The following is a 23,802-nucleotide window of genomic DNA, read 5'->3' on the forward strand; positions in this document are numbered from 1 at the left end:
GGGGCAGCACAGTGGCGCAGTGAGTTAGCAGCCCTGAGGTCCCAGGTTCGATCCTGGCTCTGGGTCACTGTCAGTGTGGAGTTTGCACATTCTCCCCATCTTTGCGTGGGTTTCACCCCCACAACCCAAAAGATGTGCAGGGTAGGTGGATTGGCCATGCTAAATTGCCCCTTAATTTGAAAAAGTGAATTTGGTACTCTAAATTTATAATAGAACATACAGTGCAGAAGGAGGCCATTCGGCCCATCGAGTCTGCACTGACCCACTCAAGCCCTCACCTCCACCCTATCTCCGTAACCCAATAACCACTCCTAACCTTTTTGGACACTAAGGGCAATTTAGCATGACCAATCCACCTAACCTGCACGTCTTTGGACTGTGGGAGGAAACTGGAGCATCCAGAGGAAACCCACGCAGACACGGGGAAAATGTGCAGACTCCGCACAGACAGTGACCCAGCGGGGAATCGAACCTGGGACCCTGGCGCTGTGACGCCACAGTGCTAGCCACTTGTGCTACTGTGCTGCCTTAAACTAGAAAACTAGTTGGGAGGGGTTAAGGGTCACTGATGTCGAGGGTTGTCACCCTCACCTCTAGAGTTCAGCTCTTTTCCCCACATTTGGACCAAAACTGTAATCAGGTTTGGAGCTGAGTGACCTTGGCTTCACGCAGATAGAAATTCCTTCTATCTCTGCCTGCCATTTGCAGAAAATAAAATAATAGTGCAACTATTTGGAAAATCCATCAAAGAGCCAGCACAGGAACAATGGATCAAATGGCCTCCTTCTTTGTCATCTGATTCCATAACATTAAAAATAAAGAACGCAGGCTAGCATCACAAAAAAGCAAAGAACTCCTGCTGAATTTTGTTTGGGACTTCTGTCACAAAATAAGTCAAAAAAACACACTCAGCATTCTTACCGGTTTCCTTCATAAGATTGATACTCTCCTCTTTACGTTCATCATATACTCTGGTACCAGCAACTTCTCGCAAAAGTTTGAGTCGCTGCGAATCTGGAGCTGTTGCCATTTGATTAATCTATTCCAAACACAATTCAAAAAGCTAATAAGCTATTTTGATGTTATATTAATTCAAAGACTGTTCAAAAACACAAATACACATTTACATAGTCAGTGCAAACTATATAAAATTACAACCCCTTGAATAAACATTTGTTGAAGTCACATTGTTCAAAAGAAGTCCAAAGAAACCTCCAGAGTCCATCTGGAAATGAATACTTGAAAAATAATTAGAAAAGGATCTCTCTGCCTGCAAGAATTTTACAAGTTTACATGGCCTGATCCTATTTTGCAGAGGATTATCGCAGAACACAGTATGGCAATTGGGATTGAAGGCAGGCAATTCCCCAGGACCTGATGACCTACATCCTAGGGTGTTAAAGGAAATGGAAGCGGAGACAGTGGATCCATTGGTTATAATTTTCAAAAAATCCCTGGATGCGGGAAAGATGCCAATGGATGGGGAAAATGCTAATGTAATGCCCTTATTCAAAAAGGGAGGGAGACAGAAAGTGGAAACTATAAACCAGTTAATTTAACATCTGCTGTTAAACCGGACATTAGGATAGTCAAAACGCAATCCATCACAATCAGGTAAATCATGGTTTATTAATTTGCTACAGCTCTTCAAAGATGTAACAAGCCAAATGGATAATGGGGAATCCTGTAGATGGTATATCTGGATTTCCAGAAGGCATTTGATAAGGTGCCACACAAAAGTTTAATACACAAGGTAAGATTACCTGGGATATGGGGTAATTTATTAGCTAGGACCGAAGTCTAGCTAGCCAACAGAAATCAGAGTAGGGATATAAAAAAAAATTTCCTGCTTGGCAAAGGTGTAACCAGTGGGGTGCCACAGGGTTTGGTCCTTGGGGCCCCAACTAATTACAATATACATTAATGACTTGAATGCAGGGATAATAAAACTATAGCAAAATTTGCAGATGACATCAAAATAGGTGGGATAGAAAGTTTCAATAAGGATATAAGAAAATTACAAATACATAGAGATAGGTTAGGCGAGTCAAAATTTGGCAGATGGAGTTTAACATGTGTGAGGTTATCCATTTTCACAGAAAAATGGAACGGCATCTAATCTAAATGGAGAGAACCTTCAGAGTGCTTAGGTGCAGAGGGATCTGGGTGTACTCGTGCATGAATCGCAGAAAACTAGCATGCAGGTACAGCAGGTAATATGGAAGCCAAATGGAATTTTGGCCTTTATAGCTAAAGGAATGGAGTATAAAAGTAGGGAACTGCAACTGTACAAGGCTTTGGTAAGACCACAACTGGAGTACTGCGTACTAATTTGAGGAGGGATGTAGTTGCATTAGAGGTAGTTCACAGGAGGTTTACTAGATTGATGCCAGAGATGATTCCAAAGGTGAGGGGTTTATCTTATGAAGAGAGATTGAGCAGTTTAGGCCTATACTCTCTCGTGTTTAAAAGAATGAGAGGTCTAACTGAGGTATAGAAGATGATGAAAGGTATTGACAAAGTAGGTGTAGAGCGGATGCTTCCTCTTTTAGGGCAATCTAGAACGAGAGGTCAGGACGGGATTCTCCGTTGGCTGACGCCGAAACCACAAAATGCGATTGGGCGGTGAATAGGTCCCGACGCCAAAATCAGGGCTGGCGCCAATTTGACACCAAATTGCAATTTTCCATCACCTCAACAGCGTGTCAGTGCGGCCCGGAACACACGTACAGTAAACACCGTTTGCATGTCATTAGGGGGCCCGACCCGGTATTCTCCGGGGCCTCCACGATGCTCCGGCTCCGATGGGCTGAGTCCCCGATGGCGTGGTTCACTTGTGTTTTTAAAAATCATGAAACCGGCATCGTGGTTGCTGAGAGAGAGAGAGAGAGAGAGAGAGAGAGAGAGAGAGAGAGAGAGAGAGAGAGAGAGAGAGAGAGAGAGAGAGAGAGAGAGAGAGAGGGGGTACGGAAATTGATCAACATCGCCATAGATTGCTGAGTTATGCTGCTGGCCGGGGGGACGGGGACTGCTGCCAGGGCCGTGGGGTTGGAGTGAACTGGCACGGAACACCATTGTCACAGCCGACAAGAGAAGCGAAGCATGCAGCTGCGCACGCCGCTGACTGCCCGCTGTTCAGCACCAGTCTTTTTGTCATGAAAGTCCACAAATTCTACGTCGCCGTCAGCACTTAGTCTTAGAAACGGAGAATCCCGCTCCTCAGTTTTACAACAAGGGGCAGCAGATTTAAAATAGAGATGAGGAGAAATTACTCACCTCAAAGGGTTGCGAATCTGTGGAATTCACTACCCCAGAGTCGGACATTTGAGTAAATTTGAGAAGATAAACAAGTTTTTAATTAGTAATGGGTTAAAGGGTTATGGAGAATGGGCAGGAGAGCGGAATTGAGGTAGAGATGAGATCAGCCATGATCATATTGAATACTGAATGGCGGCGCGGGCTCACGGGGCTGAATTGCCCATCACTTCTCCTAGTTCTCATGTTCTAATTTAGTAATCTGCAGCCTCCAAGTGACGCAGCAAAGCAGTGAAAAGCAGGCTTACCAGGTGAAGATGTTTAATCTCAAACTTGAGAAATGTAAAGACTGGGTATGGCTCCAACAGGTCAAGAAGGATGCAAAATGGGCAACTGACATGAAAGAAACATGTGGCAATACTATTTATCCGAGCCCAATTTTTAAATTAATAAAAGCTTTGCGGAGTGCTTTTTCACGATACTATTCCTTCAAACGTGATCGTATCATATGACTGACAAGTATATGTTCTCTAAAGCTAAATTACATAACCTATAAATGGACACATTAACTATATTATCTTTTAATTTTTAATTAGAATTTGCAAAAACACACACTGAATTCAGGAAAGTACTGAAATAAAGCGATGCAGTTTTAGCCCTAAAGGGAGTGATTCATATTGAATTAATCATAGTGAACAAGTAAATATGATTCATACAGTGACAATGTCAGCACAAGTAGCAGCTTACAAAGGCAAGTGGAATAAATAATTGATGTGCAATGTACAACTGAAGCAGGTATAGATAACTATCCTTGAATTACAGACAAACAAAACTAATTTCTTCCTAACCCCCCCACCCACAGTTTACTACATTAATAATGTGCAAAAAAAGTGTTTTACATAACACTTCCCTCAAAACAGTTAATGCCACATCTGTTGGTGGATATTCATGAGTTGGAAGGGGTATGGCAGTTGGCGGAGCAACAAATACATTGTCCACTGAGCAACTCAACAACTAATGTAGGGCTTTGCAACCCACATGCTGAATCTAGCCTGAGCCCGAATGGCGATATAATATAGATAATTGCAAGGTACATATAGATTTTTAAAAATTGTTCAAACGCTCCAATCACCCCCCCCCCCCCCCACCCCACCCAAACCCAACTTCAATTTTCTCTCCACGTTCCACACAAAATACTTTCCTGCATGCACAAATCAGAAAAGGTTTCGTAAAAATCAGCAAAATTCTACATATGTACATATGTTTGCAAATCAATGACCCTGCAAGAAAAATACACGGATCTTCAGTGTGCGCGCTCTGGCATTTGGTGGCAGACAAGTCAAGGTGGACTGACATGCACCTGGTCTTTCTTTTGAATCAGTTAACTCTGTACTGCAAGACATAGGGCGCGATCTACCGGCCAAGTTGCGCCCGCACAGTGGCGCAACGCAGCCGGTATATCCCTCTTCCGGGATCTACCAGCTTGCCGGTATTACTGGAAATTATGTGGAACAATCTAGCAAAACTAAATGTTAAAAGCTAAAGCACTGGAATTATTCAAAATACAATTAAGATTACAAAATGGGAGAGCTGATGTACCAAGCAATGACTCTCAAACAATAATCCAAGTCCCGCTATGAGGCATAAAATCTGCCTATGTGAGATGTAGCGCCCATGAAAGGTATTCGGTGGGATGCAAATAACCAGGATTTGAGAAACACTGCACTAGGAGGATGAGCTTCAATGAGAGCTAGGGCCTTGGCTCATCAATTAGTTCACCAATTTGGTCCACTAGTGCTTACATTTTATAGCCCCGGTACAAGAATTACTAACAGCACAGGCACAATAGATTAAATGGGCTCTTTCCGGCCTGTAACCATTCTATGATTCTGTTGCGAACTGCCACAACCTTCTGCTGCCTGAATCAGAGCTGCCACATTAATTTCTCAATTTCTGTCTATTTTTGTTACTTAAGTTCACCCTCACATTAATGACAGCAAGCCACATAATGCTCACAGATGGCTCAAACAGGTCACAATGGAGTCAAGGTGTGTAAGTGAGTTGAGTCATCAAAACAAGCTAGAAAACATGTTTGTTTCGTTGTTGCTGTGCTGCAGTGATAGAACATTAAAAATGAACACCTCCGAATCTCTTCCAACTTCACCACTGCTATATGAATAGTAACTTTATATATAGTAATTCTAATTAAGAGCAGCCTTTCAAACAATGTTTCACCATAAAACTAAAAATCCAGTAGAATTTTTTTATTTCAGGAAATTCCACTTGCATTTCTGTATTCAATTACCTTTCCTTGCTTGACAATGTAGTACGGATTGCTTCTGGAAAACCCAGCACTTTCCAAAAGATTCATGACATCATTTTTCCTAGTGAACAAAAACAGGATTGAAGTATGACATAAATTATTTGAGAATCCACAGAAGCAAGGTATACAAGAATATTCCTGTTGCCACTCAAGACACACTGCAATTCACACACACACACGATACATTTTTATTTAACAATTTAATAAACCCGTACACTTATATTTGGATATTTGGCTCTCATTTCAACAGCTTTCAATTATTTTCTTAAATTGCCTTTTGTGGGGCTCACATGCTTGCATGCTACTTTTCAGTCCTTGGATAAGAGGGGACGGTTTCTTGTACTGGAGGAAAGAAGGCAGGCACCACAGTACTGCACAAAGCACTCACTATGGCCTCTGGTGGCTTTGCTCTTATTTCCTCCTTCTGAAAATATCTATCCATCACTTGGCACTTGTCTCTAGCTACACATTTTATATAAACCAAACAGTATCACATCATTAATGTAAAATAGTATTCTCCAGGTATAACTTGTTACTGCAAAATTGATCATATAAGAAATCCACTAGTAATAACATGTACAATAAATGTACCATTAAAAATATTCAACATGCAGAGCTTTTATGTTGCAAGGTTACCAACAGTCTGTCATATTTGTACATAAATTTCTATTCAGGACGTGGGTATCACTGGCAAATACTATCAGTATTTATTGTTCATCTTTGGTTTGGTTTGTAATGCAGAACAATGCCAACAGCGCAGCTTCAATCCTGTACCGGCTTACCCGAACAGGCGTCGGAATGTGGCAACTAGGGGCTTCTCACAGTAACTTCATACTTGTGACAATAAAAAGTTTATTATCTTGAAAGAGAAGTGGTGGGTTGCATTTGTGATCCACTGAAAGCAGTGGTTTGCTAGGTCACTGAGAGCAGTTGAGAGTCAACCACATTGGTGTGGAACTGCAGTTACATATAGGACTGAACGGATAACAGTATTATAATCCTTACTCTACCATGCCCTGTATCTACAGTGTACACAATGTAGAATTTTGCGAAAAATGGTTAAAAACTGATAGTGTCGGAGAGTCAAAATAAATCAAGAAACTTACGTCACCATTTTCTTGTCTAAAAAATACTGATCTTTCTTTGCTCCAATGACACGACGGAGAGAAACCTCTTCTTTATCAATCTACAGAATGATAGGAATGATATAACATAACAGCTATAAATCTTACTATTCATGTGCATCTTATTTACACAAGCTCAATAGAGCCAATTATCAGAATTTTCTTTTTTATTCATCCATGGGATGTCAGCATCACCACTCTAAGGTAGGTGGTATTTGTTGTCCATCCCTAACTGCCCATAAAGGTGATGGTGAGCTTCCTTCTCAAACCACTGCATTTCATAGGTGTAGATACACCCATATTGTTGTAAAAAGAAAATGTTTCTCAGACTTTTCACCTAGAAGGTGCTCATATTCAACAGTGAGTGAATTGCTCAGGGTCACTCCCTCCCAACTGTATAGTTCTGTGCCACTACCTCTGGTGGGTTGATGATTCGATAAGCATGACTGTATCAAGCTGCTGTTTGCCTTGTCGGAAGGACAGCTCTCTCAATTTTGAACAAGTTCCCAGATGTTAGTGAAGAGGACTTTACAGGCTCACACGGAATTTGAGTGGACAATCATAGTCGTTAGCAAATGATCACGAAGAAGGAAGATTGGGCAGAGTGTGAAAGGCGTGCCTTTGTTATTTCCTGTATCGAGGTCGATGCAGGATGATCCATCCAGGTGTACTATAATTCAACATTTCTGGCTTGCTAGGCCATATTAGTGTGGGTCTGGAATCCCACAAAGCCAGACCAGGTAAGAAAAGCAAATTGCCTTTCCTTAAAGGTAACAGATGTTTTTTTACAACAATCTGCTAATTTTATGGTCACCATTACAAACTCTAACTTTCTATTCCAGATTTATTAATTAACTGAATTTAAATTCCCCCAGTTACTGTGGTGAGATTTGAACTCATGGGGCGAGATTCTCCGACCCCCCGCGGGTCGGAGAATCGCCGGGGGCTGGCATGAATCCCGCTCCCACCCGTTGCCGAATTCTCCGGCACCGGAGATTCGGCGAGGGTGGGAATCGCGCCGCGCTGGTTGGCGGGCCCCCCCCAGCGATTCTGCGGCCCGGATGGGCCGAAGTCCCGCTGCTTGAATGCCTGTCCCGCCGGCGTGGATTAAACCACCTCTCTTACCGGCGGGACAAGGCGGCGCGGGTGGGCTCTGGGGTCCTGGGGGGGGGGCGCGGGGCGATCTGGCCCCGGGGGGTGCCCCGACGGTGGCCTGGCCCGCGATCGGGGCCCACCGATCCGCGGGCGGGCCTGTGCCATGGGGGCACTCTTTTCCTTCCGCCTTCGCCACGGTCTCCACCATGGCAGAGGCGGAAGAGACCCCCTCCACTGCGCATGCGTGGGGATACCGTGAGCGGCCGCTGACGCTCCCGCGCATGCGCCGCCCGGCAATTCATTTCCGCGCCAGCTGGCGGGGCACCAAAGGCCTTTCCCGCCAGCTGGCGGGGCGGAAATCAGTCCGGCGTGGGCCTAGCCCCTCAAGGTAAGGGCTCGGCCGCTCAAGATGCGGAGGATTCCGCACCTTTGGGGCGGCGCGATGCCGGACTGATTTGCGCCATTTTTGGCTCCGGTCGGCGGACATTGCGCCGATGACGGAGAATTTCGCCCATGACTCTGAAGCAATAGCCTGGCCTTCTGGATTGTACTACAGTAACATTCCACTTTACTACTTTTCCCATTTTATTACAAGATAATTCATAAAGCAGGATCAGTGCCTATTTGTTTCCCAGACTTCTGCATTTGAGTAGTCAAATTCATGTTGTGCATATATAATCCTGATAAAACAGAAATTATATTGAACTCCAAAATGAATTCCATCCAGCATCATTTCATTAAGTTAATGACAGAAAAGAGTTGCTTTAGCAATTTAGATCAATATTGTTCAGTCCATAATAGGTCCCTTGCATATACATATACACACATTATACATCTTTATTAAAATAGTCATGCATGTTAAATTATAGACGTCATATCAACAAAAAGCAAAATACTATGTAGTTCACTTATTTGAGTGATATGATAAAGCTCCCCACTCAGAAAGGTACAAGTTTATTTGGATTGGATGGCACATCATCATATTCTCCAAAGGAGTACCACTGAAAGGCAGAACTTTCCATGTGCACACTAGCAGAGGCTGGTGAAGAAAAAGGAGCAACATCGGCCCAGCCTAGAATACTGCATTTGAATCATGTACATTTGCCAATCACATTAACAGTGACCATAAATTAGCAGTTTTCAGACCACGGCTCCTTCCTGATAGAAAGGAGGTTACGTCTTCAGGTAATTTACACCACAAATAAAATAGTTTGTCTTTCAACTTAATGAATGCGATACTTACAGGTAACCTATTGTCTGAATTGTCAAATATGATTTCAACAAATGCAGAAATAACACGAGGTCCAGTTCCTTCCTGCCAACAGCAAACAAAATTTAAAGTTAACAACGTTTGGAAGTTAAAGTTAAATGTTGTGAATTCAACTGTTTCTAAATGACACGGTCAAACCTCAAAGGGTTCAATGTTACACACAACTTGTATTTATATTGCACCTTTAACATAATAAAACGTCCCAATGTGCTTCACGCGGTCATTATAAAACAAAATAGGGGTGGCATAGTGTTTAGCACTGCTGCCTCACGGCGCCAAGGACCCAGGTTCGATCCTGGGTCACTGTCCGTGTGGAGATTGCACATTCTCCCTGTGTCTGTGTGGGACTCACCCCCAGAACCCAAAAATATGCAGGGTAAGTGGATTGGTCACACTAAATTGTCCCTTAATTGGAAAAAAAATGAATTGGGTACTTTAAATTTAAAAACGTTTAAAAAATTATAAAACAAAAGATTACACTGGGCCATATAAGGAGATATTAGGGTGGATGACCAAAAGCTCGGTCAAAGAGCTAGGATTTAAGGAGCATCTAAAAGGAAGAAAGTGAAGTAGAGAGGTCGAGGGATGAAATTTCAGAGCTTAGAGTCCATGCAGCTGAAGCCACCAATGATGGAGTAAACTAAAATTGGGACTATTTAAGGGCCAGATTTAGAGGTTCCCAGATATCTGGGAGGGTTGTGGGGCTGGAGATTACAGAAATTAGGGAGGGGCAAGATCATGGAGGGATTTGAAAACAAGGAGAGAATTTTAAAATCAAAACGATGTTCATCTGAAACTTAATGTAGGTCAGTGAGCACAGGAGTGATGGGGGTGAATGGGATTTGGCACAAGTTAGAACTTAGACAAGAGAGTTTGGATGACCTCAAGTTTACAATGTGCGAGGCCAGCCAGGAGTGTGTTAAACAAGTCAAGTCTAGAGGCAACAAAAGCATGAATGAGTTTCAGCAGATGAGCCAAGGCAGGGGCAGAGCCAGGCAAGGCCTTCATGAATAACTTCGATTGCTAGTCCAGTGACAATACCAATATGCTACTGCCTCCCCATAACTGAACAACTAGCTTAAAAGTAGAAAATGGTCACTTCATAATCCGCTTATTTCACAACTACTTTTGATTGGTATGTGGCCAGCTGACCATCTTGCATTAGAATTAAATATCAGTGGCATGTAAGAGGGAATAGAAGCAACAGAACATGCAAATACTCTGGCTCATGTTAAAGCAAGAAGAGCAGGATAATTCACCTCATCAACAGCAATTTTTGCTCTCAGGTGATACTATAATTAGCTCATGCTTTTTTGCCTTCATGTGTATGAAATATACAGAGGTTAATTCAGCATCCAATTTAAAAAAAAAATCTGGCTATAATGAAATGGATGCCGAATGTGTTCAACAGTTACTTTTCACTTCAAAGTTACATAAACATTTTCATTGAAAATCCCCTCTTATCCAACCTGTTTATGAAATGAAAATTCTCACAAACCCAACTGTTGCTGCAGTCCAGAAACGTTTAATGACAAGGGCAATTTCTGCTCCGCAGTCAATCCTAAAAGGATTAAGTTATTTTACTCTTACCATTGATATTGTATAAGTGTGTAAAGCAGAAACTGAAAGGGAACGAGGTCACCAGTACACATCCGAACAGTTGGTATTAGAACAATACACGACTAGTGACAGTGGTAGTGGAGGGGTTTTGGGGGGGGGGGGGGTGGGGTAGATTATCTTCCTTTACCCTGATGGGCCGTAACTTGTTCTTCCTTCCCATCTGATTAACTTCATGGGCGTGATGTTTGAGACACATATCCCCAAATGCTTTCCCTCATCGTGGAAGGTGGCCAGAGTTCTCCAATGGTGTGTACTGTTTAGGTCTTTGTTGAAAAAGGATATAATTACTTCTGGAGCAGTTCAGAGAAGGTTCACTCCACTCATTCTTGGATGAATGGCTTATCTTGTGAAGAAAGGTTGAGCTTATATCCATTGGAGTTTAGAAAACTGAGAGGTGATCTTATTGAAACATGTAAATTCCTGAGGGGAAATGATAGGCTGTATACCAGGAGGATGTTTCCTCTTGTCAGGGCAAACATTTCAAGAATAAGAGGGCTCCCTTTTAAGATGGAAATGAGGGGAATCCTTTCTCTAAGAGAGTCATCAGTCTTTGGAATTCTCTTCCCCAGAAAGCTGCAGTGGCTGACTCACAGAATTTATTCAAGGCCGAGTTAGATACATTGTTGATAGACAAGGGAGCCAAGGGTTATGGAGGGTGGGGCATTCATAAAAATGGAGAAGAGTCCACAAACAAATAAGTCATGGTCTTATCAAATGGCAGAGGAGGTGCAAAGGGCCAACTTCTTCTCCCATGTTCCTATGGCTTTGTAGCATCCCTCTCCCCCATTCAGGTCCAGCACCTAAGAGGCCAAAAGCCTAATTTCTTGGCCGACGCTGCCTGCAGATCACTTCTGTCCCACTGCAGCTCAGCTGGGACTTTGCAACCTTGTGGCGTGGGCTCTTAGTGACAGGAACTCCACTGTCCATCACAAAATGGCCCCTGACCTAAGGAAATAGCTCACGGCAGCAGATAATTTGGGAATACTGGCCAAAATCTTGATTTTATGGACAAGAGGAGAAACCCAGCTCAGAAATCAAATGGCTACATTTAGCCAACAGGGGAATGGACAAACAGTAAAGTGGACTGATGGAATCTCACTAGTTAGTCCTACTTAATAATAAAATACTAATCATTTTTCTTGTTTTAAAATGTTTTGTTCTATAGAAAAAAGTACACATGCATTATAATGCAGAAAGGTACACATGCATCATAAGGCAGAAAGGTACACATGCATCATAAGGCAGAAAGGTACACATGCATTATAAGGCATGTGCCGTCTAAGGAGCCTTGGTGAGCTCCTGCAATTCATGGTACACACTGCTGCTACTGTGCTTCGGTGGTGGAGGAAGTACCAATTAAGCAGGCCGTTTTGTCCTGAATGGCATCCACCTTCCTGAGTGTTGTTAGAACTGCACTCATTCAAGCAAGGGGAGAGTATTCCATCACATATCTAACTTGTGCCTTGCAAATCGTGGACAGGCTTTGGGGAGTCAGAGCTCGGGTTGCTCACCACAGGATTCCCAGCCTCTGATCTGCTCTTGTAGCCAAAGTATTTATATGGTTAGTCCAGTCGAGTTTCTGGTCAATGGTAACCCCCAGGATGTTGCTAGTGGGGATTCAGCGGTTGTAATGCCATCAAATGTCATGGGGCGACAGTTAGATTTTCTCTTGGTGGGCTTCTCAAGAACAAGATTTTCTCTTGGTCACTTGTATGGCGCGAATGTTACTTGCATAACTTATGTAAAGAAGCATATGTAAAGAAGCAAAATTAATGGAATTAAAAGAATTAACCTTCATTTTCTTATTCTGAAAATGTTTATGACTCTGTTGAACTAAATACAAGGTATTTTTAATTGAATTAGCAACTGAACTCAGATCTCAACTTTCTTTAAAATGCTGTTTTCCATATATGGCTTATGTAGGTTTTGTGGATTTTGCAATAATTTTAAAGCTCTTAAGATGTTGGTCAGGCACATGAAATTTGAGCTGTAGCAAATGTCACAAGAAACTCTCTTTTCTGCTCGCGTTAAATAATATAGTTTAATGTATGTTCCACCCATAGGTTCCCCAACTTTTTAAAGTTTTATAAATTAGACAGTTCAACAAATTCACAGATGTGCATCCACCTCCCATAGTATTAAGAATGACCAACTTTCAAGTTGTGTAATACAAGACATTGCATTCAATTGATAAACATAATCTTGGTACTAGTACTTACATGCAGAAGAGCAAGTCTCTGCTCAGGGCGAAGGTGGCTGAACTCATCACTAAGCACAAACTGAATTGCTGAAAGTATGAAAAAAGATGGTGAAGTTAGAAATATATTCGAACAATTAAATATACTTTTCTTCAAAAAGAGGATGACAACTGAGGTAGTTCAGTTAAGACAGCACAAAACATCTTCAAGTGAGTTTCAGGCCAGCAAATGTGTGTCAGTAAACGAGTGTCACAGCATCTTATTGAACAGTATAATTGAAATTAAATTCTGCGAAAGTCCTATTCTGTAGCCATTCACTTGATTCAAGATAGGATCACATACGGTGTTGTCTAATAGTGCAATTTAATCTAGTCATGCAAGGTTAACTCTTAAATTGCTACATATTTTATTGTGAATAAATGATCTGAACTGGGAAGTTTGATCAAAGGATAGAAATATAATACATCAATTCTGAAAAATGGTGCACTCAGCGGATAACTTTCAGGAAAATTTTAGCACTAGCAAAACCTGCTGTACGTATGCTCTTCAATATAGTGATTTAGAGGCTCTCTCTTGTAACTTTTACCATTTGAAAAACTTTAAAAGTTTGAAAGACAGAAGGCATCTCGTTTCTCACTTATTTTGTATTATTTGATTCCTCTTCTCCAGGAACCTCACTAGCTGTGTCTTGCTTGCATACCACTAATAATATTCTATATCCTTCATACAATCATGTGAAAAAAAGCAATCAATGAAACTACCCTTCTGATTTTCACTCCTTCCCCAACTTTGCTTCCAATTGAGAACTTCCATAGCAGCAGAGCCCTAGAAAGTCACATATTCAATTATGGCCATATGTAAATACCCTATTACTCAATTTTCAGTTCATGGGAGGTCCATTGTTAATATATTAGCAAACTGCTCTCTACAAAGCTTATTGGCAATAACACAGGACTAAAGTTTAAATACAGTATTTTTCACAAATATTGAATTCATTTTACTATCCCTCTCCAATGTTTGAGAATTAGTATTTTGAGAGTTTACAATGTGTCAGTCCACTTGATATCTTTATCATTTCAATAGTTTCTAAATATAAAAAATCCTAACCCAAAATTAAGAAGTGACAGATCTTACCATAGAAAAAGTTACTTTTCCCTGATCCATTTCGGCCAACTGAAGAGAAAGAAATACAATTACAGATGTTATGTAAAGTACTATACCGTATCTTATTTTAACAACTGTGCCAAGCTATCAATCCAATAGCATCAGAACAGGAAAGCCTTTGAACAAAAATATATATGTGAAGCAAAATAAGAATTTCTAGATCAAAAGAAGGATTTGGAATAATGCATCTACTTACTGTATTTTCTCCAGTTTATATAGTGGAAAAGCTCAGGCAGTACCAATCAGTCCTCTATCAAAGCATTTTATTCCTCTCTTAAATAACTGGCACACCAAAAAGTAGTGAAACATTACACTGATGCTAAATTCTTAAATAATATATTTTGTTCTGTTAAGTGTTGAGTGAATTGTTCACAATAATTTAAATCACGAAACAAGGCAAGTTCAGATTTGTAAAATTTAGAACCCCCAGATACCGTATGGGAAGAGAAGTGCCAAGCGATCTTGTGGCGGAATTGGTAGCGTCCCGGCCTCGATGCTCCAGGTTTCTTTAACAATTATCTTCTCATGTGGGCAGGCACATGGAGAAATGCAATGACACATTTCACCAAATTAATGGGATCATCTAGTATCTTGAAATCAAGATTTGTGCATTAATTGGATAGAGCTTTGTAACATTGCCCTTTCACTCCAGAGTCACTCTATTCAAAACTCATCCACATGAGGGTCTTAGTGACTCTGCCTGTGAGGGTCCTAGATGATTTAGGCAGTCTCAAATTATGACAAAACCACGCAGGCAACAGTCCAAAATTAAACGCAGAAACAACTGACAGCTCACTCCAAAAAGCAGTATGGATTTAATGCGCAAAATGGAAATATATTTACACTGGTACATGGTCAATGGTTAGATGGTGGAGCAGGACAGAGAGAGTTTTGTTCTTTATTTGATCAGAGTACATATTATTTGGAAGTAGTAAACACTGATACGGTGTACTAAAAGTCAAAAAAGTCCATTCGCCAAAACTGTTAGGCCTGATGAGCACAAATATATATTAAAAATGGCAGACGATTATTCATTTCAAGCTTTTACTGCTGGGGAGCAAAAGTACCTCAATTTTTAACAGCCAATTCCAAGATCTCCAGCAAAAACCCAAGCCGGAGAATCGGAGCTACAATGATATAGTCTCATCTCGTAACTAGGTACTCTACAAAAGCACAGGATTACAGAATCACCCCTTCAACTTTCAGCATTAGGCATGTTTGAATATAGAATACCCTGTACCGGTTAACAAACAGAGTACAGCATCTTTTACTATGTGCCAATATTGTGAAAACTATAACCATATATTTTCATTTGGTTAAAATGTTACTCACCATCTTTTAAATTAGCACTTGTTTTCCCAATCATTTTAAATATTTATGTTTATGACACTGAAAAGAGCTGAACCGCTCAGTGATTTGGGAACAGTGCTCAAAGCCAAGTCCTCATCGCTCCAGCTTTAATTCTACACCTTGTCCTTGGCCAACAAACATAATTCTTTCCCCATGCAATTTTCTCCTTTTGGGAGAATAGTCCAACTGCAGCTACTCTGCACTAGCACGTCCCCACAAATAGATATGAAAAAAAAATCAGTTAATTATATTGTTCACATTTGCATTAAAGGAACAGTTGCTTTCTTTCAAATTACTTTAATGAATACTGAATTACCAGAACAGACATACAACTCCTTGTACACTTTATTTAGATACTGCACAGGTTTCGCCTAGATAACACATCCAAGTGCAATGAGAATGCTACCAATAGAGTCAAACAGACCCCATTCCTCTTAACAGCTCGAAGACTCACAATATCCAATCGGAACTTCATCGAAACATTTTTTAAAAGCTTTAATGAGTTTCAATTGCACAATTCAGAGTAAATTATCATAGAATTCCCACAGTGCAGAAGGAGGCCATTCCACCGGTCGAGTCTGCACCTACCCACTGAAAGTGCACTTAACCCAAGTCCATTTCCCTGCCTTATCCCAATAACCCCTTAACCTAACATACACATCCCTGGTCACGAAGGGGCTATGGCCATAGCATGACCAATTCACCCAACCTGCACATCTTTGGACTGTGGGAGGAAACCCCCCAAAGGCACGGGGAGAACGCACAAATTCCACACAGTCACCCAAGGCCGGAATTGAATCCGGGTCCCTGACACTATGAGGCAGCAGTGCTAACTGCTGTGCCGTGCCAAAATAAAGCATTGTACAAGGAGTTGTCTGCCTGTTCTGGTAATTCAGTATTAATCAAAGATAAAGTAATAGTATTTGAAAGAAAGCAACTGTTCATTCAATGCCAATATGAACAATATAAATCTTAAGTAATTTCAAATCTATCACCCCTGTAAAGACGTTGGAGACTAGTTCAACTTACATTGAAGTTTACTGTAGTGGTGCATTAATCAAGCAAGAAAGTGATATTTAATGTAGTTAATTAGCAAATTTATCACCAAGTAAATAAACATGCTGGACAAATCTTTTTTGAACTAGCATGGTTAGAAACTTACCTATAACATTATGTTTGGAGCTGAAAGGATCAACAATTGTTTGATCCCTGTAGCTGCGGAAACCCTGGATAATCACCTAGAAGAAGAATCACACAATTAACTTTAGTTTACAGTCTTACCAAACTAAAGTCCACTCTTTGGGAACGTAAATCCAAAGATCCATAGCTCTGATGAATGGAGAGAACTATTTTGCATCAAAATCCTACCATAATCTTTAGCTTACAATAGAAAGAGATTGGTGGACTGAAAATACCATCCAGTCCAAAAATGGGAGGCAGGCTAAAAGAAAAGCACTGATTTCTTAAAATAGCATTATATTTTGCGCATGAATATAATTATATTTAATTTAAAAGAGGTTGCAGATTAAAGTCTCGTTCAGGTCTTGAGCAGAAACAAACTCGGTCCAGTGAAGTGCAGTGCATGATCAATGATTCCATCTTTCAGATGAGATGTTAAATTGAGGCCCCACTTGGCCACTTAGGTGGACATAATGATCCCAAGGTACTATTTTGAAGAACAGCATGGGATTATCCCAGTGTGTTCTGGACAATATCAATCTCTGAATTAACATCACAAGGAAAAATAAAGAGCATGCTGTACACAAACTGGCTGCGGTATTTCCTATATTACCAGCGCCTGCATGTCAAAAGTACTCCATTGATAATAAAGTGCTTTAGAAAGCCCTGCAGTCATGAAAGGTGCTACATAAATGTTATAAAATGATTTTTCCGAATCAGGCAAAGAGACTATTGGGACCATTAAACAAGATCAGATTTGCAAATTAAAACTAGTTACTTGTATGCTAACCACTACAGTCTTGTATTAATACAAGATAAATTATTACAACTTTACGGGGCAGCACGGTGGCAGTGATTAGAACTACTGCCCTACAGCTCCATGCACCAGTGTTCAATTCTGGCCTCAGCTGACTGTCTGTGTGGAGTTTGTACTTTCTCCCCCTGACTGCGTGGGTTTCCTCTGGGTGCTCCGGTTTCCTCCCACAGTCCAAAGATGTGTAGGTTAGGTGGATTGACCATGCTAAATTGCCCCTTAGTGTCTAAAAGGTTAGATCGGGTTATGGGAATAGGGTGGAAGCGTGGGTGCTCTTTCCAAGTGCCAGTGCAGACGCGATGGGCCAAGTGGCCTCCTTCCGCTCTGTAAGTTTGATTAACACATTTTCAAGGGGATCAATAACAATGCTCAAATAAGATCTCAGTTGACCCAAACTTGTACCTATGGTAGAAATATGCCTGAACTGATCCATGACACAGATGCTGTCGCAAAGCAGGATAAATGTTGCAAGAAGAACTTCCCCCATCTCACCACTTTAGTAGGCTCACTGGCATGGTAACAGGGAGAAAATTAGAAAATCTGACAAGACTGCATCTGTTCAATGATTACAGCTTGCCACTAAGAGGGAGAAGTGCAACTGTGGCAAAAATAAATATACTGAATGGTTCACAATGGAGACATCTTAGCAACAGTCAGGACTTAAAACATTGCAAAAGACGCTGAGATGTGCACCAAAGGATGATCTATTTGGAGAGGAAGATCAAGTTCCAGTAAAAGCATTGAGGAAGGCTGTCAAGTTGTTGAAGCCACCTTGCTCCTACATATGCAGCTCCAAATAAAGAAGAAATCTGCTGGTATCACAAAAAAAGCAAAGGCTAGAGTGTTTCTCACTGTATTTTCTACATATTTCTTGAGGCGCCATTAAACACAAACATCACTCTTTTACACACATTGTAAAAGTGTCACAGCTGCACAGCACACTTTCCTGGAAGGTAGCCGTGTGGGTAGCAAACTAAGGTACCCAAATCAAACCATTTGGTGTTCTCAGTGCAGTTAGCAGCCACAAATCCAGTCCTGCAAATCAACACTCGAGCCCCTAAAATCTTCACTTTTGGAGTACGATGCTTTCTATCAATAAATAGTTGTTCGATTGTTCCCCTGCCACAATCACAAGAACTAGCATCAGGCAATTCAGCCCCTCGAGCCTGCCCCACCATTCAATACAATCATGGCTGATCTCATTTTGGCCTCATCGCCATCTTCCAGCCCACTCCTCATAACCCTTCATCCTGCTACTGATTAAATCCATCTCCTCCTTAAAATTTGTTTAGTGTTCCGGCATCCACTGCACTCTGGGGTAGAGAATTCCATAGATTCATAGCACTTTAAGTGAAGTAATTCCTCCTAATTTATTTTTTAAATCTGCCACCCCTTAGCCTAAACCAATTACCTCTTGTTCTAGAATATCTAACATGGGGAAACAGCCGCTCTACATCTACCCTGTCAATCTACTTTAGCATCTTAGATACCTCAATTAGATCTTCACTCATTCTTCTAAACTCCAGGGAGTATAGGCCTAAAATGCTCAATCTCTCTTCATAAGACAAGTCATTCATCCCCGGAATCAATCTAGTGAACCTTCTCTAATGCATTTATATTCTTCCTTAAGGGGAGCAAAACGGCACAGTACTCTAGATGTGGTCTCACCATGCCCTAACAGTTGCAACAACACTTCCTTACTTTTATACTGTATCCCATTAGCAATGAGTGCCAAAATTCAATTTGCCTTCCTTACAGGTAAAGTTGTCATAGCCCCAGAATACCATAAGCTGCTTTCCCCTGAAGGGGGGGGGCAGCTGACTGGTGGTGGTTTAACCTGAAGATTACCACACCTCAGGCAAGGGCAAGGTTGAGAAGGCAGGCCTTCATGAATAACCTTATTACTTGCTGCACCTGCATACTAGCTTTCTGCCATTCATTCAAGAAGACACCCAGATTCCTCTGCACCAAAGATAATAAATTGCCTTTTTAATCCTCCAATCAAAATGGATAACCTCACTTATCCACATTAAATTCAATCTGCCAAATTTTAGCCCACACACCTAACCTATCCATTTGTAAAGAGGAGGTATGAATCTTAAAGCGTTGCCTTTAGAGATGATCCATAGCCATTCATTCCAATACCACAGTGAACTTTATATGAATCATGTTCCACATATCCAATCTCCTCCAAATAACAGAAATAATAAAATGCAAGCCTGGAGCTTAAGATAAACTCCAGTTTTTAATTCTAAACTCGGCACAATGAAGCATTGGAAATTGGACCACGATATAGAAACATGATTACATAGATCAAGATCAACTAAATAATGGTACAAATCCCGCAACAAAAATATATCTTGCTCAAATTATGCAACAAGGTCAAAACATGTTACCTTTAATAACACTATATAGGCAAATGTGGAGAGCATACACTAAAATTCCAAAGGGATTTTTGTAATATTGATAGACAACTGTTCTAAGATTATGTAGTTACTGGTAAAAATTCTGAAAATCTCGGCTCCAAATTGATATTAATGAAAACTCTAAAAGGCAAAGTTTAATCACCACATATATAATTCCTTAATAACTAGCCTGATTCTATCTACAGCTGTACAGAGAGCACTGTATCCTTCATTGAACAATTGCAAAACCTACTGATCCACAATTGTGTCAGAATACGCATAATTTCTTTAGCCTAGGTCTTCTTAATCATAGATTATCATAGAATTTACAGTGCAGAAGGAGGCCATTCGGCCCATCGAGTCTGCACCGGCTCTTGGAAAGAGCACCCTACCCAAGGTCAACACCTCCACCCTATCCCCATAACCCAATCCAACACTAAGGGCAATTTTTGGACACTAAGGGCAATTTATCATGGCCAATCCACCTAACCCGCACATCTTTGGACTGTGGGAGGAAACCGGAGCACCCGGAGGAAACCCACGCACACACGGGGAGGATGTGCAGACTCCGCACAGACAGTAACCCAAGCTGGAATCGAACCTGGGACTCTGGAGCTGTGAAGCAATTGTGCTATCCACAATGCTACCGTGCTGCACTGAACACTTATCACCAGGACATTTTAATATACAGGAAAAAAACACACAATCATTTACATAGAACAGCATCATACAGAGTTCAGGGTATAGAAAGAGGCTGTTCAGCCTATTGGTGGTTGTTCGGCCTACTGGTGGCAATGTTTATGCTTCAACACAGCCATTCAGTACTTAATTTAACCTCATCAACGTATACTTTTTAAGGAGATCACTAAGGTCTAGTTGTATGCACTTTTCATAATGTGTCTATTAGAACAATAAAAAACATGCAGCAGCAAAATTACAGGTTTTGTCTGGGGTAAGTTCAGCTTTAACATTCGATGAAAGTAGTGCTGAGTGCATGTGCTGCTAATGGGACCTATCGGAGATACTAAATTGAGATGATCGTACAATATAAAAGTGCATTGACTGGAATGAGCCCTTCTTTACACAAAGGTCTGTGGAAATATCAAGCTTTGTCCCCAAAGGGTTGTACAGAGAGCACTATCTTTCACAAATCAATTGCAAAACCCACTGATCCAAAATGGAGACTGACAGGTTGTTGCTTGGAATTAAGGGTATTAACAATGCCGTTAGGTGGGAGTCAAATCATAGCTCAGTCACAATCTAATTGAAACAAGCCTGTGACGATAAATTACTTAATCCTACATTTCCCGATGCCTACTGGCACTACTATAGTAAACCCAGTGTGGGATGACAAAGGAAGGTGTCCCCCCCGGGTGTGTATGGAAAAGACCAGTGGCAGTGGCCAGATTGCGAAGTATCCTCTGGAGCAGCGGCAAAGAAGAGAAGGAAGAAGCAAGATGGAGGCGGATGGAGCCCAGACGACATGGGGCCCGGACCAGCAGGAATTCCTCCGACGGTGTGTGGAGGAACTAAAGAAGGAGGTGCTGGTGCCGATGTTATTGGCAACTGATGGGCTGAAAGAAACACAAAAGGCCCAGGCGATAGAGCTCCGTGGGGTGAAGGCAAAGGCAGCCGAAAACGAGGATGAGATACAGGGCCTTGTGGTAAAAACGGAGACGCATGAGGCGCTACATAAGAGGTGTATCGAAAGGCTCGAAGCCCTGGAGAACAGCTCGAGGAGGAAGAACCTCCGGATTCTAGGTCTCCCCGAAGGAATGGAGGGAGCTGACGTTGGGTCTTATGTGAGCACGATGCTCCATACGCTAATGGGAGCTGAGGCCCCCTCGGGCCCCCTGGAGGTGGAAGGGGCTCACCGGGTCCTTGTGAGAAGACCAAAGGCTGGAGAACTACCAAGGGCGATAGTGGTGAGATTTCACCGCTTCACGGACAGAGAGGCTGTCTTGAGCTGGGCCAAGAAGGTACGGAGTAGCAGGTGGGAGAATGCGGTGATACGAGTGTATCAGGACTGGAGCGCGGAGGTGGTGAGAAGGAGGGAGAGCTTCAATCGGGCCAAGGCGGTGCTTCACAGGAAGAAAATAAAATTTGGGATGCTGCAGCCGGCGCGATTGTGGGTCACGCACCAGGGCAAGCACTACTACTTTGAAACGGCGGATGAGGCATGGACCTTCATCCAAGAGAAACTGGACTACAACTGAGAGACTGATGTTGGGGGGGAGACAACGGGGTTGTTGTACAGAAGTGTAAATTGGGGAATGGGAGGTTTATAGTATTGAAACGATAGATGGGGAATTTTTCTCCTCTTGATAGGGGGACACGGAGAAATGTGGGCGCCGGTGGAAAAAGGGACTGAGAGGGGGGATGGGGAATGAGGGAGCTGCGCCATAGGGGGCGGGGCCGATAGGAAAGCCGGGTTTTTTTCCTGTGCTATGGAGATGATGGCGGGAAGATAGGAGCAGGAAGGAAGAGAGTTCCACGTACAGGGGGGTCAAGGCGAGAACGCGGGAAGTCGGGGTCAGTTAGAGTTAGCTGACTTTCAGAAGCATCATGGAGGGAGTAACCATGCTAGATGGGGATCTAGCGGGGGGGGACGGGGGGGGGGACGACTAACTGGGTTGCTGAGAGCAAGAGGGAGCTGGCAAGAGAAGAGGTGGTCAGGAGACGCATCTGAAGGTGGCGGATCAGGTTAGGTTAAGGAAAGGATGGGTGGGACAGATGTTCCACTCAGGGTTGGACGCGAAGAGTAGGGGGTGGCGATATTGGTGGGGAAACGGATGGCATTCGAGGCCAGGAATATAGTGGTGGATAACAGGGGTAGATACGCGATGGTGAGTGGTAGATTGCAGGGAAAGGAGGTTGTGCTGGTAAATGTATATGCCCCGAACTGGGATGACGCGGGATTTATGAAGCGGATGTTGGGACGTATCCCGGACCTGGAGGTGGGAAGCCTGGTAATTGGGGGGGGGGGGGATTTCAATACTGTGTTGGATCCAGGACTAGACCGGTCTAGATCCAGGACCGGAAGAAGGCCGGCAACGGCCAAGGTGCTTAGGGGGTTCATGGAGCAAATGGGGGGAGTGGATCCGTGGAGATTTGCTAGGCCGTTGGCCAAAGAGTTCTCCTTTTTCTCCCATGTCCACAAGGTATACTCCCGGATAGATTTCTTTGTTTTGAGTAGGGCACTGATCTCAAAGGTGGCAGGAACAGAGTACTCGGCCATAGCTGTTTCAGACCATGCCCCGCACTGGGTGGATCTGGAATTAGGAGAGGAAGCAGCGCCCACTCTGGCGACTGGATGTGGGACTATTGGCGGATGAGGGGGTCTGTGGAAGGGTGCGGGGATGTATTGAGAGGTACCTGGAGGCCAATGACGATGGTGAGGTCCAGGTGGGGGTAGTATGGGAAGCGCTGAAGGCGGTGGTTAGGGGAGAGTTGATCTCTATTAGAGCTCACAAGGAGAAACAAGAGGGTAAAGAAAGGGAGAGATTAGTGGGGGAGATTTTGAGGGTGGATAAAAGATATGCGAAGGCCCCGGACGAAGGACTATATAGAGAGAGGCGAAGACTTCAGACGGAGTTTGACCTGCTGACCACAGGAAAGGCAGAGGCACAGTGGAGGAAGGCACAGGGGATGAGATAGGAGTATGGGGAAAAGGCGAGCCAGCTGCTGGCCCACCAACTGCGCAAGAGGATAGCGGCGAGGGAGATTGGGGGAGTTAGGGATGAAACGGGAACTACGGAGCGGAGAGCAGGGAAGGTAAATTAGGTGTTTAAGACCTTTTATGCGAGGCTATACAAGTCCCAACCCCCGGAGGGAAAAGAGGGAATGCAACGGTTTCTGGACCAACTAAGGTTCCCAAGGGTGAGGAGCAGGAGGTGGTAGGTCTGGGGGCGCCAATTGAGGTGGATGAGGTGACTAAAGGGCTGGGGAATATGCAGGCAGGGAAGGCCCCGGGACCAGACGGGTTCCCGGTGGAATTTTACAGGA

The 23,802-nt window shown here is 42.7% G+C and overlaps 1 protein-coding gene across 1 annotated transcript in view; it reads right to left on the reverse strand.

The window, feature by feature from the left end:
• smc3 (structural maintenance of chromosomes 3) overlaps positions 1-23,802 on the reverse strand; it is a 102,681-nt gene that overhangs the window by 72,882 nt on the left and 5,997 nt on the right. Inside the window, exons 2-8 of the mRNA XM_072479521.1 lie at positions 16,562-16,637; positions 14,020-14,058; positions 12,907-12,974; positions 9,041-9,112; positions 6,685-6,764; positions 5,561-5,639; positions 922-1,039 (exon numbers count right to left, since the gene is read on the reverse strand). Of these exons, the coding sequence (XP_072335622.1) occupies positions 922-1,039; positions 5,561-5,639; positions 6,685-6,764; positions 9,041-9,112; positions 12,907-12,974; positions 14,020-14,058; positions 16,562-16,637 (532 nt within the window). The remainder of the gene's footprint in view (positions 1-921; positions 1,040-5,560; positions 5,640-6,684; positions 6,765-9,040; positions 9,113-12,906; positions 12,975-14,019; positions 14,059-16,561; positions 16,638-23,802) is intronic.

Source organism: Scyliorhinus torazame, chromosome 16 (genome assembly GCF_047496885.1).
Source record: "Scyliorhinus torazame isolate Kashiwa2021f chromosome 16, sScyTor2.1, whole genome shotgun sequence".
Lineage (NCBI taxonomy): Eukaryota > Metazoa > Chordata > Chondrichthyes > Carcharhiniformes > Scyliorhinidae > Scyliorhinus > Scyliorhinus torazame.